At 46.3% G+C, this 15,202-nt stretch overlaps 1 protein-coding gene across 1 annotated transcript in view; it reads right to left on the minus strand.

Annotated features, from left to right (window-relative positions):
• Window positions 1-8,270, minus strand: part of Iqsec3 (IQ motif and Sec7 domain 3) — a 99,615-nt gene extending 91,345 nt beyond the window's left edge. Inside the window, exon 1 of the mRNA XM_028761134.1 lies at window positions 7,735-8,270. Coding sequence (XP_028616967.1) covers window positions 7,735-8,270 — 536 coding nt within the window. The remainder of the gene's footprint in view (window positions 1-7,734) is intronic.
• Between the last annotated feature and the right edge of the window lie 6,932 nt (window positions 8,271-15,202).

A 15,202-nucleotide genomic window follows, 5' to 3' on the forward strand; every position in this document is an offset into this window, starting at 1 on the left:
CTTCCTTTCCTTCCTTTCCTTCCTTTCCTTCCTTTCCTTCCTTTCCTCCTTTCCTCCTTTCCTCCTTTCCTTCTTTCTTTCTTCTTTTAACCAGTGTCCTTTCGTCGGGTACTGGCTCAGTGCTGACCTCTGCTCTTGTCTCCCAAGCCTTTGGTTTCATAAACCACTCCCCCCCTTGCTACTAGTCCATACTTCCTGCTCTGTAGTGATGCCTAACACTGTCATGGGACATTTTGCTGTCCCAAACATCATCTCAAGAGCCTTGAAAAGAGCAGGAGCTTTCCTAGCACCCAGATGCGTCTTCAGTCCTTCCTTTGTGGCTTTTGTGGCAAGGATGACCTCACAGGAGAGGCTGTCCTCTATAACCCAAATATAACAGAACCACCCCGTGAGTGAGCTTTGTGCCCTCCCCCTCCCCTCAAGGGGTTTCAACTCTTATAACACGTTAGTGGAAATATGGATACACTTAGGTCCTCAGCAACCTCTTTATGCCCCTTTATGTCTCTGAGCCTCCTGCCCTGGCCTTCAGGCAACCATTGCCTCCATGTAGCCTCCTCTCTGGCTAGCACCGCCCTGGGAATTGTCCTCAAACACACTTCAACATGGAAGCAGAAAAGACTGATAGAGCTGCATGGATGGTTTGTATTCTGCCCTGGAAGGGGCATCTTAACCAAAGAGATAACCTGGAAGTGCTCAAAACGATGTCTTTGGAATTGTGGCACAGAGGGAAGAGACTCTGGAGAGCAGCCATTGACCTCCCACAGCCCTCCGAGCCCCAGGAAGTAGCTACGAGTTTGAGTTTGTTTCTGAGCGCCATGGGACCATCCAGATGGGTTCTTCTAATCTGTCACCACAAAAAGCCAGAGGAACAGGATGAAGAGTGAAGGGAGGGGGTAGTGGGGGGTGGGACTTGTAAGGGTGGGACTTGCAGGGGGCTTGCAGGGGCGGCTGCAATTGGGATATAAGGTTAATTAATAAATAAATTAGTGAAAAAAAGAGTAAGTTCTAAACCCAGTCCTGCGACTAACTAGTTTGGAAGCATCAGACACTTCCCCTCTGACTTTCATTTTCTCCTTTGTGGAAGAAGCCTGGACCAGGTGGCCTTAAAGCATCCTTCTAGTGCTGACATTTGCTTGAGTCCCCAGAGGACACCATGAGTCCTTTAGTCCTTGTAGCTCTGGACAAGATGAAATAATCTGATGGCAGTGCAGAGCACGGGGCCTTCTCAGGGAAGGGACTCTGCAAACCCTCTGTCCATAGCAGCCTACCACAGGGGAGGGACAGGTACCACGCAGCAGCACAGCGTTGGCCTTAGTTACATAACCCTCCTGATCCCAGCAAAGAACAACAACAAAACAGCCTGTTCCCAGAGCACTCAGAATCCCAACATACATACACACACACACACATACACACACGCCATTAGGGGCTTTGTAGCCACAGGCACCTGTGAAAGGATCTGAGAATCTTTCATGTGTTTTCTTTTGTCTAGAAGTATCTAATTTAAGAAAAATATCTGAGAGAAGTCTTATATCCTTTAGGTCTGACCAGAGATAGTAGGGCCCTCACAGTCCTCTCACATAATTTAGCATCATAAGGGCCTCTTGTCCTTTTGGTCTCTCCCTGCTTTCTCTCCACTTCTGTGGGGGCTCCGTAGTGAAGGTCTACCCTTCATCCCCAGTAGGAGCAGTCTACAGAAGGGACTCACTAAACCCGCTTTTTTTTTTCCGACCCTGGAAGGCATTTCCCAGGTTTTATCCTCACGGCTCACTGTCCTCCCTGGTAGGTCACTTTGTCTTTTCCTTGAGGAGACTGTGACTTCCTGTTTTAGGAAAAGTGGCAGAATTCTTTGTCACCAGAGGGCATGGTGACAACCCACATGTCTTTGATATCTTAAGAGAAGGGCAGACAATCTTAAAGTGCTGCGGGAGAGCTTGCAGCTGGCATAGGATGCAGTTTCAAGCTGTGAAGTTGTCACATCTCATAGAGATCACAGGCCACGGTGGCTTTGTCCTGCCTGGCTGCTTGACAAGGTCGAGCTGATAGTCACAGCTCTGAAATACTCTGGGTGCGTGTTGTCTGGTGGTAGAGGAATAAAAGAGCAAGGGACACATGTCCAGAGGTGACCTAATAGACCAGAAGGACCCTGAAATGTGGATTCTGGTCTATTGATGTTATCTGAGTGTAGATGATGCATTCATCCTTCCTTGGTATACACTGAAATACTGCGCTATAAGTGCTTAATAAAAGCCCAGAATAGTGCTAAGTAAGTAAGAGTTCAGAGTTCTTAGGAGTTGAAAGAAGAAAGGGGGATGAGATGAGGTTCCCCAGCAAGAAGACTGAACTCCTGCCTGTGTGTGCCTCTGAGATCCCCGGTTCTCAGATGCTTGGATACTAAGTGTGCTGGGCTTCAGTGGTTCCCCAGCTTTCCAGCCGAGAGCTCCAGCTTGTCTCCTCACCTCATTCCTATCTTTTTTCTTTCCACGAAGGTTTTCAGAACCAGAAAGGATGCCCAGCTGCCCACTTCCTACACAGAAACGAGAAGCCCTTTGCAGCTTCTTTAGAGACCAGTACTTGGTGCTTTTCCAGAATGAAGCAGAAAGTTGCTGCAGTGTCCTGAGCTTGGAAGCCTGCCAGAATTCTCCCAGTTGAGAACCTGCCAGTGTAACGAGTGTCCCCAGAAACTCTGAGGAAGCTGCTGCCATACTGGGTCCTGGACCATGGAGTTTATGTCTGGACCCTTGTTGGGGGGGTGGGGGGGGAAGGTTCTGACTTCTCAGTAAGGGAAGTTAGTGTAAAAATCTTTACATGGGATTTAAATTCAAGCGCTGCATTTCCTTTTAGACCCCGGCCCCAGCTGTGGGTTCTAGCTTACTCTTCTCTTTCACTTCACAACTCCTCTCCTTCCCTCCCCATCCATCCCTAACCCAATCTCTCTCCCACTCTTCTCCAGGAAGCAACCTTTGGAATTCAGGCTGCACAGATACTTGCTGAATCAGCAGTACCAACTGCTATGCATCTTGCCTGGGTTGGGGCCAAGAGGGACCTGTGCCAAGATGGCTCCGTGGGGCCCTGTGGCGTTGCCCACACAGTGTGGGAAGAGATGGGGGGAGGAAAGGAAGACATGATGCATGGGGTGGGAGATGGCTTGAGTCTTGAAAACTGTGGGGTTTTGTTCGTATGTTTGTTTGTTTCTGGATTAAAGGGCAGAAGCAGGATTGGTCTGGACCTTTGCAAAGATCTGGCATGCAAATTTTATAAAGATCGGCTCTGTACTGCTTCCAGGAGTGAATAAAAGGCTTCACTCCCTCCTCAAGTGAACCTTTCTCAGACCCCACTTTCTAACAAGTTTGTTTGGAATCTTCTGCCTGTTGATGGCAGCAAATGGACAGGGTGTGGTTAGACAAAGGAGTGAGCCTTGGCAACAAGGCAAGTCTAGGCTCAAGACATGATGAGACTGCCCCTGCCCACTGACATGGCTCAGACAGGGATGCTCTGTCAGAGAAAGGAGTGATGTCTGCATGTAACACAGATGTTTCCCAGGACTGAATCTGATAGTTTCCTATCTGGCTATCTTTGGCTCTTACTATTTTCTGACACAAACCCTCACCTCTAGCCAAGAAACCCTTCCATCTGGTTCCAAATTTCTGTGTATGCCCATTCTTTTTACTCTATAATATTTGGAGAGAAGACGGCTCTAGGCAGCTGCAGTATGCTTACACTTGGTTAAACATTTCTAGATATGTCTTGTTATATGTCGTGTAAGGACCACTTCCTTCCTTCCTTCCTTCCTTCCTTCCTTCCTTCCTTCCTTCCTTCCTTCCTTCCTTCCTGTCTTTCCACAGTAGGAATTCAGGCTTTTAAACAGACTGAACACCTGGTACATTTAACTCACCGATAGAGCTCCACACTCGGGAGAGCTTTCAGGGTGAGCCAGCTAGACACTTGCCACCTTCAGGAAGACCACCCTCACCTAACAGTAGAGATACCTGCTCTAATCAGCATCCTAGACAACTCTGGCTAAAAGGCATATGCATAAATCATTGAACTGTCCTTAGGCCATAGGCAGCCTGATGCTAAGGAGCTCTAGAGATGACTGAAGATGTGTTTCATGTGCTGCTGGTGGGTGGGGAGCTCAGTTCTAGAACATGTGCTTAGCATGTACAAAGCCATGGTCATGGTCTCCATTAGGAGAACAAAAGGGGGAAGAGAGGAAGAAAGGAGGGAGAGGGAGAGAGAGAACATTCAAGAAAGGGGGGAGAAAAGGAAAAGGAAGAAAGTAATGCAGAAGGGAAGGGATGTCCAGGAGAGTGAGGGAGGAAGAGACAAAGCCACAGTAAGTATTAAGGGCACTTGGACTTTCACATTGAGTCAGGGGGCTTGGAGAAAAAGCTGAATTTGAAGCACAGTACTTAAACCTTACCTCGATGTGAACAATCACCTGCCTCTGGGACTGGATACACAGGCAAGCCCTGGAGTCCCAACTGAGCATGTGATTGAGTGGGTGGGCAAGTGTGCTGTAATAGAAGCCATGGTTGCAAAGACAGCACAGGGAACATGTGCTTCCATGGCAAGGGGTCTTTTCCAGGTCAGGCTGAGACCTGGCTCCAGCCAGGAAAAAGATAATAATCAATTCCGTAGTTGCTGTGAGCCTTGATTGAAAAAAAAAAAAAGAGAGAGGATGAAGCTATGTTTGCTGCTTCCATTAAATAGCATAAACAGTGAGAGCTTGCGCTAGCAGGAGTGGGAAGCAGGCAGAGAAAGGATGCTAACCCCTAGGGCTTCTGTAATATGGCTGTACTCACCCGCCTCCACACTGCCGTTTTCTTAGCCTGGATCCCAAGGCCAGCCCCTTTGTGTGTCTCCCAGCTGAAGGAGGGAGAGAGGCCAGGCTGCACACTAATCCCCATCAGATGGCCACTAAATGATCCATCATTTCCAAGATCCTGAGCTCTTGAGCTCCTTCCCAGTGTTGGACAAGAAGAGGACTTCAGGAGAGAGCAGACTTTGTGGCTGGTAATATGTGTGCACACTGTGTGTGTGTGTGTGTGTGTGTGTGTATTTGTGTGTGTGTAAATGGTATCTAACAGTGACTAACACTTTGAACATTTTACCCATATGTAGTCACCTACGTAGACCCACATTCTCCTTCTGTAATGAGGACAGAGAGGAATAAGCAAAGCTTTATAGAAAACTTGTGATCTGAATATCTTCCTCTTCCATCTCTTTTCCCTCTGCACAGCAGAGAATTGACTTAGCAGAAGCATGACATAGAGACCAGGTGAGGCTCAGGGGCACAACTGCTGGTTCTGGTCCCTTCCGCCTACCTCATCCATAGAGGTCTCTTGTCTACCTGCTGGCTCCATTTAGTCCTGCTCAGTAGAATGAAGGATGCACAAAAGATAAACATCCATGAGGCCATGGCTGGAGGACAGAGTGAGCTAAATACTTAATGAGCCACAGTGATTCATTCCTGAGTTCTATGGGGGGAAATGTCAGGCAAAGCCATGGGAGAGAAATAGAATTCCAGGGGCCTCCAGCCATCCAAGATGTTTCTGTACTTCATAAAAAGGAGAAGAAAGTTGCAGGTAAGTGAGGTAACTATGTTCTCACTCTTGGCATTTCTGGGCATCTAGGTCTGGGAAGAAGGGAAAGGGCTGGAGACTCTGAAGAAGCTAATGGTAGGATGAACCCCTTAGTGCCTGACACAAGTTTCCTAGTAAAATGTTCCCAGCAGCTTCCATTGCCCTCTGCCATGATGGTTGGGTCTTAATTTTGCTCCATGAGAAGCAGAAGCAGGGTAAGGAAGACAGAGCAACAAGGATGTCACATGGTATTGACATGTGAGGCTGGAGAGGAATCCAGGTGATTCCTCGACCTCTGGACTCCTAGCAGGAGCATCTGTACAGAAGGCATTGGCTCTCTAGGACCCTTTGGGGGTCACAGAGAAGTCTTTCTCTAAGAACAAGATCAGTCATCAATTCTTATCAATCACAGGTTCCCAACAAGTTGCAAAGATACTGAGGCTGTAATAGGAGAGAAAGAAGACACCAGATGTCACGAGGAGAGAATTCAAGTGAAGAATTCTAAGTGCCAGGCCTCTATGGCTGCCCCCAGGGAAGTGGGGTGGAATTGTTCCCTCTGTTGGGGGAAAAGACCGTATAATACCTTGGAAAAATGTTGCCTTTAGCTGAGATATGGGCATTGAGGAAAACCCAATTCTCTAGTTTTCAGGCCAGGAAAAAAAAAAAGACAGCCATAAAACTGAAAGACAAATCCATAGAGGATTTTCTTGGGTCTTGAATCAGATGCTTCAGGTCTATCAAGCCAGGTCATCCTAGATCTCCACCCTTGAGCTCCTCTGCTTCTTACCAGACCTACCCTGTGATCAAGCATGCCTGGTCTACCTTTTTAACTCCACCTATATGGAGAGGAGAGTTAGGTAGGGGGCAGAGAAAACGTGAGCTTTTAAGTAACGTAGCCAGTCTTCACAAGTGTTTTCCAGACATAAAGCACATGTGAGCAGAGATGAGGCACTCTGCTCTCCTCACTTGCCCCTCCCTCTCCTGTAGCATCACATCATCAAGGCCAGTGCTGACCAGGTACTGATTGCCACAGGGCTGTTCTTCCCTCGCCTGTCTAAAAAGAAACAATATTGACAGGATCACCAAGCTCTTCCAATACAGAGGAGAAAACATTCCAACCCCCTTTATCTCGCCCTCCCATGTTCCTATACCATGGATCTCACAAGTGAAGAGAAATCTGAAGGCCCCAGAGTCTGCCTGGGGACAATTAACATTTCTCCTGGAATCCAAGATGAGGTTTCCTAATAACCAAAGGGAAACAGGGCTCGCCATAAGAGGCCACCGCAGAGATTTATAGAGGCATTACATTCAAGGAACTGTTTTCCAGCCATCTCTGACCTCATTGTTCTCTTCCCATGATCTGAACCCAGATAAGCCCCTGAGTCCAGTGGAGAGCTCCAGCCAGGTGAGTCCTCAAGCTGTAAGAGAGACATCCAGGAGTCTGGAGGGGTGTCTCTGCATACCCTTTGGCACTGCAGGGACTCGCACAAACATGTTCACTTGGGTCAGAAGAGAGAAAGCTTCCCCAAGTGAGCCACTCCTGGCTCTGACTCTCACTGCATCAGATAAAGAGCCAGCTCCTTCCCCTGGGCAGCGCTGTCTCCCACCATTCATCTTCCTGTATCCAGCTCCCCTGCCTGTTCACATCACCCTGTCCTTTGCTTTATCCTACCCACCCTAATCCTTGCTGCTGGACCCCGGCCCCTATAAAGTTCTTAAACCTGATCAAGCCTGTCTCGGCGTCTCACTCTTTATTTAAACAGTTGTACTATGCAAACTCCCTTCTGAATTTTTCCTGGTTTAAATCCTTCAATGGTCCCCTACTTTGGCTTCATTTGTGCCCCCAACTTCCTCCCAATTTTATCTCCTTTAATTCCTGGAAGTTACCAATATCCTCAACCAGTTAAAGTCCATTCCTCTCATTCTTTACCCCACAGATGGTCCAGATACTTCCTTGTGCTCCAACCACCAGAAATCTACCAAAGCGGATCTCAAGCCCTCCTTTGCGGGACTCTCCTTGACACATTTTTACCCAAGGCGTTTTTTTGCCCGCTTCACTTCACAGTACTCAAGTCCGTCACTCTTACACGCAGACTTCCCCTATTTCCTCACACCCACTTGCTTCTCCCTCCTCCTCGTCCCCACTCACTCGGGTCTCCTGCTCAGGACGCCCTTGCCGAGGGCGGGGGATGCGTGCTGAAGCAGGGCTCCCGCGGCAGCACAGCAACTCGAGGGACGCTCCTTCTCCTTGTCAGCTATGACCCCGGGTGCCACCGAGTGCTGGAGGGGCGACTGGGGAGTCTGAGCCCTCCCGCTGGGGGCCGGCTGGGGCTGCGCCAGGAGCTGTCCGTGGTGCTGAAGTGACGGCTCTGGCGTGGCGGGTATGAGCTGTCCGTGGTCCTGAAGCGGTTCCTGGGCCGCAGTGGCGGCCGGAGGAGCAGTGGCTGTAGGAGCAGGCAGTGGGGCAGATGGCGGGGGAACCAGCCCAGGCGGAGGCTGGGCTTGCAGCAGCTGCTGGTGCTCCCACAGGCTGCGGTTCTCCGCGCTCAGCTCGTCTAGACGCCGCTCCAGCTCATCGATACGCTGGCGCTGGGTATGGATGAGGCTTTGCTGGTTCTGCACGATGGCCGTGAGCTCCTTGAGGTAGAGCACGGCGCGCACGGGGTTCTCCAGCAGGCTCTCCATGCCGCCCGCCGCCGCCTGCGCCCTGCCTGCACCTAGGCGGGCGGCGGGGAGCGTGAGCGCGCAGGAGCCCAGCAGCCCAGCAGCTCTGTCGGTCGGTGGCCTTCCTCCCTCTCTCTCCCTCCCCTTCCCGCCGTCGCCTGCGCGTCACCGCCACACAGGCATTCGCACACGCACTGAGGGGCGGACCGGAGCCAGGGCCCACCTCCCACCTCTGGGCTTCGTGAGGAACTCTGCTTCCCGTGGGGGCGTAGGGGAGGCGGGTGGGGGGGGGGGCAGAGGGGAAGAGGCTGAATCGAGCATCATACTCTATGATAACCCAGGATGGAGATCAGTCTTACCGGGGAGGGTGGGGAGGAAGAGCCAATCCAAGCAGAAACGCTGAGAAAGTGCTATGGAACTAAGACAAAAAGGAAACCGCCAGAGAAAGGAAGAATAAAGAGAGACTGGCACAGACATAGAAACATAGGCACCCAGCTCGAAAAGGTCACACTCACGTTTTCCTGTATCTAGCCATCTCAGAGGCAGGGCCCATTTTTAAGACCTTCTAAGGAGGAGACACACCTGCCTATTTGATGCTCAACAATTTGCTTTGAGGGATGTCCGTGAACAGTTAAGAGACTCTAGAAAACAATGCCCGTGTCTGTTGCTTAGTTCTGGCAGGGGTAAGTTAAGGCAGGAAGGCTGCTCATGCAGGGATTTTCCCTGGAAATGAGATCTCATGGCTCATTGGACCACTCTAACAGGAACAGAAACTAAATAGAACAGGGCCTCTGAGGCTCCCACTTCCAGAACCTTCTGAAGCAACCATGCTGTTTGACATCTAGGAAGTGCATGCAATTAGTAAACACGGGACTAGGAGATAGCATAATAAAAACTATCAGGATGGATTTGTTGGCTTATTGTAGCTTATAAGCAGTGGACAAAAGACTTAATAATTAATTTTGAAAGGTGGGAGTAAGACAGAGTTATGACCAGAGTGTTGTAGGAGCCACCAGTCTGGGATCCAGGAATGCTTCTTGGAAGAATTAGCATTTGAGGAGGGAAGGGTTTTCCTGGAAGATCAGAGACATGAATCAACATGGAATTATCTGTTCACTTCTACAGTCTTTGAATATAACATCCACTGAACGCAGCATTATATTAGGTCAGCCGGGGGAAAATTAAGGCAGGAAGACTGCTAGTGCTGGATTTTCTCTAGAAATGAGGTCTCAGGGCATTTAGAGTAATAATTCATATGCAACAATCTGTGCTCATTCTGACTACATAGCTCCGTGGATTTTGACAGTATACATCCAGTCATTCATCACTACAAACAAAACTATTATACGTAATAAGCACCCCTCCTCTCTGTTCAATTTCTTGTCCCCAGCCCCAACTAAGCACTCATCAGCTTCCTCTAAAACACGTTAGTTTTTGCCTGTTGTAGAATTTAATATTAATGAAGTCACATAATGTATACTTGCTTGTGTCTGATGTGTCTGTGGTTCATCCATTCTGTTACAAGTACCATTAATTTCTTTTTATTTCAGAGTGGTATCAACAGCAGACATAGTATAGATTTTTCTTCATCTGCTTCCTGATGGTGGACGTTTTTGTTGTTCTGCACATTTTTTTTTCTTGCAGGTGCAAGCTGACAAGTGACTCACTGTTGTTCTGAAGCTGAGCTGGAAGACAGCTTTAGGGCTTTAGATTCTCTCTCTCTCTCTCTCTCTCTCTCTCTCTCTCTCTCTCTCTCTCTCTTTCGGTTCACTTCAGTCTTTTATTGGTTACACACTTCCTTGTTATACAATAATACATAATCAAAAGCCTTTTCTTTATTTTCCTCAGACCCATAATTTTTTCCTGAAAAACTCCACACACTGTTTTCTTCACCAGAAAGCACAGCACACACATAAAGTCAAAGTTCAGCATCTGCAGAAGCAAGTTATACAGTAACTTTTAACTCTCAGAAAGAAATAAACCTCCAAATCATAGCTCATCCAGGCATGAACTTGCGGTTACAGCATTACACGAGAGCAGAGAAGTAGGGCTTTTATTTTAAGAAAGAAAAGTTCATTGAGTTCACTGCACAGGGAAAATGGGCTGAGTAGTAATAAAAACATGACTATCAATAGTTGTCTGCTCCGAGTGTGTAGAATAAGCTGTTATCGTTGTTAAAGGACAGGCTTTGTCAAGAGTAAAAATCTAGAATTGAGATTCTGGATTGTTTGAAATGCATGTTTAACTTAGGATGAAACTTCCTAGTGATCTTTGCACAGTGGGTGTGCTTCCATCCCCAGGAGCAGTGCTGAGGCCTCCGGGTTGTATCCTTGTTGGAGCTGCTTCTCTCTGGGTTTAGTTCTGGGCTGACTTTTAGTTTCTCTCAGTACTTGCAAGCACAGTTCTTGGGTCCATGGTTGCATTTTCTGACAAGAAGTCTACGCCCATTCTTACTCCCATCGTGACTCAAAAGAAGGAGAGAAACGGAAACACTGAGTGACATGGAGTGGAATTCACAGGCGCCGTCTGGAGACAGCTGCTCTAAATATGTTTAAGGGTTTAAAGATATATATGAACACAATGGGGCAAGAAATGTGATTTTAAAAAATAACTAAATGGAATTTCTAAGCAGTGTTTCACCCCTTAGGAATGTAATATCCGAAATGAAATTTGTACTGGATGAGATTCCCGGCAGATATATATTGCAGAAGTTTTAAGCATCAGTGAGATCAAACATAAACTGTCTAGATTGTCTAATGTTTCTCTATAGGTCATTGAGTCTCTGGTGTCATTTTCTCAGTTTTTTAATTTTCTGTGTTATGGTTTGAAGATCCAGCTGTATAAATTTCATCTATTTCTTTTTTAAAAAAATATTCTTCCAATTTCTTTCTCTGCTATGCTTGTTTTCTCTTATTTTGGGTTTTCCTTTTCCAGTCCCTTTACATATGTAGTAATTTTTATTACATGTTGTTTGTGATTTAACTAAGTCCACACTGTGTTATTTTTCCTTTAAGAGCACACTGTATGTTGTCCTAGCAGGTAGATAGATATGTTTCTTGGGGACCCGGCTTGGTTTTGAGCTTTGATAAGTCAAGCCTAGGATGATGACCACGTTAGAGCTGATTCATCTTCCCTACTAAGGGCTGATCTCTGTGCCATCTCTTCCAGTATGTATGACTTTAAAGTGTTCAGGTCACAGCCCAGCAGTGCTCAGGGTGATCCCACTGTGCTCTGTGTTATGAAGTCCCACTGTGTGCATTGCAGGTTAGTAACCATGAGGCGGGATAGAAAGATAGAACATAACTGGTGAAAGGAGCTCATCCCCTAGGAACCTTGTTGAAGCATTTCATAAAGGCCTTTCTCTCTTTACAGATAAAAGTTTGAAAATTTGTAGCAACCTTGTCAGAAGTCCCCTCTATAATTAAATGGTGCCTTCTAACTCCCTGGTGCAATCCCAGTGACTCCTGGTTCACCCTTACCAGATTATAAACAAATCAAGATACCTCCAGAACCACCCCATAATTTCACTTACCAAAACCAGTAGCCCTTTAAGATGTAGCTTAATAATTACCAACATGGTATATATGGCTAATTTAAGACCATTATGACTTCTATAGTGGAAAACAACTATTTAATTCTAATGTTTACTCTTGGTATTATAGTAGAGTCATGGCATCTGGGGTGAACATTAGAGGGAAACAGTGGTTTTCTACTACAGGCTTCTCTTTTGAAGCTATGCTCACATTTGAGTATGTTTTCTTCCCCTCCTCCCAGAGAAAATCTCTCTCTTAGCCATTGTGCTTAGAATCTATGGCAAAAAAAATGTCCTCTAGTAAACTGTAACCTTCCCCTAAGAAGTTCACACCCACGCTCTCTTTCACTACACACACACTCTCGGATGTATTCTATCCCCCGCCCCCTTTAAACAATAAACGCCAACTCTGCCTCATACTGGTTTGTCCTGAAATTATTTTCTGCATCTAACCAAGGATCAATTCCCTAAGACAGCTGATGACCTCCTCTGGCTGCTATGAGTTACAGTCTTTCTTTACTACGATCCTAGTTTGTTTTTTATTGATGAGATCAACATCAGGACCACATGCAGCTTGCAGAGGAAAGGATTTAGTTCATTTTACAGTTATAGTATATTATGAAAGGAAGTGAGAACAGGAACTCAAGGCAGGAACCTGGAGGCAAGAAAGAAGCAAAGGCCACAGAGCAATACCGTTTGCTGGCTTACTCTCTGTAGCCTGCTCTACCCGTTTTCTTCTATAAGCTAGGGCCACCTGGCCAGGGGCAGCACTACCCACATTGGGTTGGTTCCTCTCACATCAATGATTAATCAAGAAAATGTCTCACAGACCTGCTTGCAGGCCAGTCTAATGGAGACATTTTCTCAACTGAGGTCTCTTCTTCATGGATAACTCGAGTTTTTTCAAGTTGACAAAACAGTAAACAGCACACCTACTTCTCTCTTCTCTCATGCTTGATGGTACATTTCAGTGAGCTCAACATATTGCCTTACTATCCCGCACCTACCCCATGCCACACTGTGTATTCTTAGCCCAGAGAAACTCATGTGTTCTGCCTTAGTTTGCTCCATCATTAGCTTTAATGGTTCTCCAATCAGACAGTCAAGGTGACGAAAGAACCACCAACTTGACTTTTTAGAAAGCGTACATAGGAACTGAGCTGCTAGCCTGAAAACTGGTTTTTAAACATACATGCATACTAGATATATTTTTATAATGATCTATAGCTGGAGGACAAGTGTAGCCTTGGGTCTTGGCTTCTGGGCAATGTATTAGTGCCCAGTGACCAAACCTACATGTTAGTTATATTCCCTGCTGATTTGGATGCTCCCTAAGTGTGCACCCAGGCTAGCAGGCAATGAGTCATTTCAAGGATGTAAAGCAACCCTCACTTTCATTCTGTGAGTGGGGCAGGTGAAGGAGTATTAGCTCTCCTTCTTAGGATACTATCATCTATCTATCTATCTATCTATCTATCTATCTATCTATCTATCTATCTCACGAGTAGAACCCAGGGCCTGATGCACACTCAGCAAGTGCTCTCTCACTGAGCCACATGCTCATTCTGGACATAACATTTGAGTCTCAAGGTAGTGTTGACTTTCACAGGCAAGGCACTGTGGGAACTGGATCTCAAGGCTTTAGAATCTAATGTTCAGGATCTTTCCTGCATAATTGTGAGGAGTGGGAAACCTTGGAAGAACAGCTTTGTTATGAACTTGGGATTCCCCTTCTAGGCCACTCTGTGAATGGTGGTTCCTGGAAGTTCTGCTGCTTTCTGTCTTTCTCTGCTTTACTTCAAACTTCTCTTTCAGCATTGTAGAAGTCTAGCCTTTCTCCTAATGATTCCAACCAAATGGTCCAAATGGTTGCAACAAAACTGGACCATTTACTCTTTCCCAAAGTCAACCACATCTTCTATCTTTCCAGTGTTTTCTACTCTGTCTAAAGTGCTCTTTCTTATCTCAAATCACTACATGTTCAAATCCTGTCAGATCAAGGCTCTGTACCAAAGCCCCTATGCCATCCATGGGTAGCTTCCAATGTCTTGTCTTCCTGGGTATTTCCATGTCAGCTGGCTTTAGCTCTCCCTGGCTGTCACTGTTCTTTCTGTTGCATAGTTAACTGTGGAGCTATCTTTCCCTGTAAGACTGCAAGCTCTTTATGAATGTCTCATTCACTAAAGTAGCATTATAGGGACAGGAAGTGTATTTAAATGCTGATGACCTTGCATATCGTGCAAGATGGAGTCCCTGGATTCCATCTCCAGGATGGGAAAATGAATAAATAAGAAAATAAGAAAAATAACATTATCATTGTATTTGGATAAATTGTATATGCAAATACACACACACACACACATATCACAGGTATATGTATAGGTATCACATATATTACATTCACAGAAAATATATACTCTATATTTTCTTCTCTCTCTCTCTCTCTCTCTCTCTCTCTCTCTCTCTCACACACACACACACACGCACACACACACACACAACTGACAATAAAATATTTCAAAATCAAGAACTATTTGACTAGATAGGTCATAGGCCCTAGGAAAGAACCCACTACTATTCTGCTTAATGGACATAGTATTTAACCAGCATCTAATGAGTTAGTGTTCTATCTATAGATTATTGCTTCTCTTCTTATTAGGGAAGCTTCTGTTTGCAGTAAATGGTGATTAACTCAGAGACTCCACAACTGGTTAACACGCAGACAAGCTCTGATTTTCTATGTCTCTACTGTGGAATTCCCAGCCCTAAATGGGACATCTACATCACACTCCCTCCTCCCAAGGCTCAGGAATTTCTGCAGAGGAAGAGCAGAAATAGAGTAAAACAGGGTGGCATATGACTCCAGAGAAACAGTCTTGTGAACACAGAGGGCAGCTGCACACATGACCTTACAGTGTGACTGCAGGCACAGGACCCATGAAAGCTCCAGCCAGACAAAATTCCAGCATGGAGAGAGGAGACTGGCATGAAGTCCCACCCCTAACTGAGAGGCTATCGCCAATTGATAAAGGCTGGGAGATGAAGAAACAATTTTCTCTGAGAATGTATCTCCTTATAAGTTGACCATACTGCAGTGACCACACATTCAAGCAGTGTGAATTGAATCTGATTAAGGGGGGGGGGGCAGGGGAGGGGATACAAAAAGTTGAATAGGTAGGGGAGGGGTAGACTTGAGAGGGGTTGGGGTAGGGGTGAATATGGTATAAACAGTGTATGAGATGCTAGGAGAACTAATTTTTAAAAAATGAGATTGTAGAACAGGTACTTTCTAGGCTCCCTCTTAGCTGTGATACATACATGCTGTGTTGGTTAACGTTAACTGTGAACTTGATCGGATTTAGAATCAGCTAAGAAATGTGCATGCATGACTGGTAATAAGATGTTTCAAATGTTGCCTGAG

Source organism: Grammomys surdaster, unplaced genomic scaffold, assembly GCF_004785775.1.
Source record: "Grammomys surdaster isolate TR1022 unplaced genomic scaffold, NIH_TR_1.0 126660, whole genome shotgun sequence".
NCBI lineage: Eukaryota > Metazoa > Chordata > Mammalia > Rodentia > Muridae > Grammomys > Grammomys surdaster.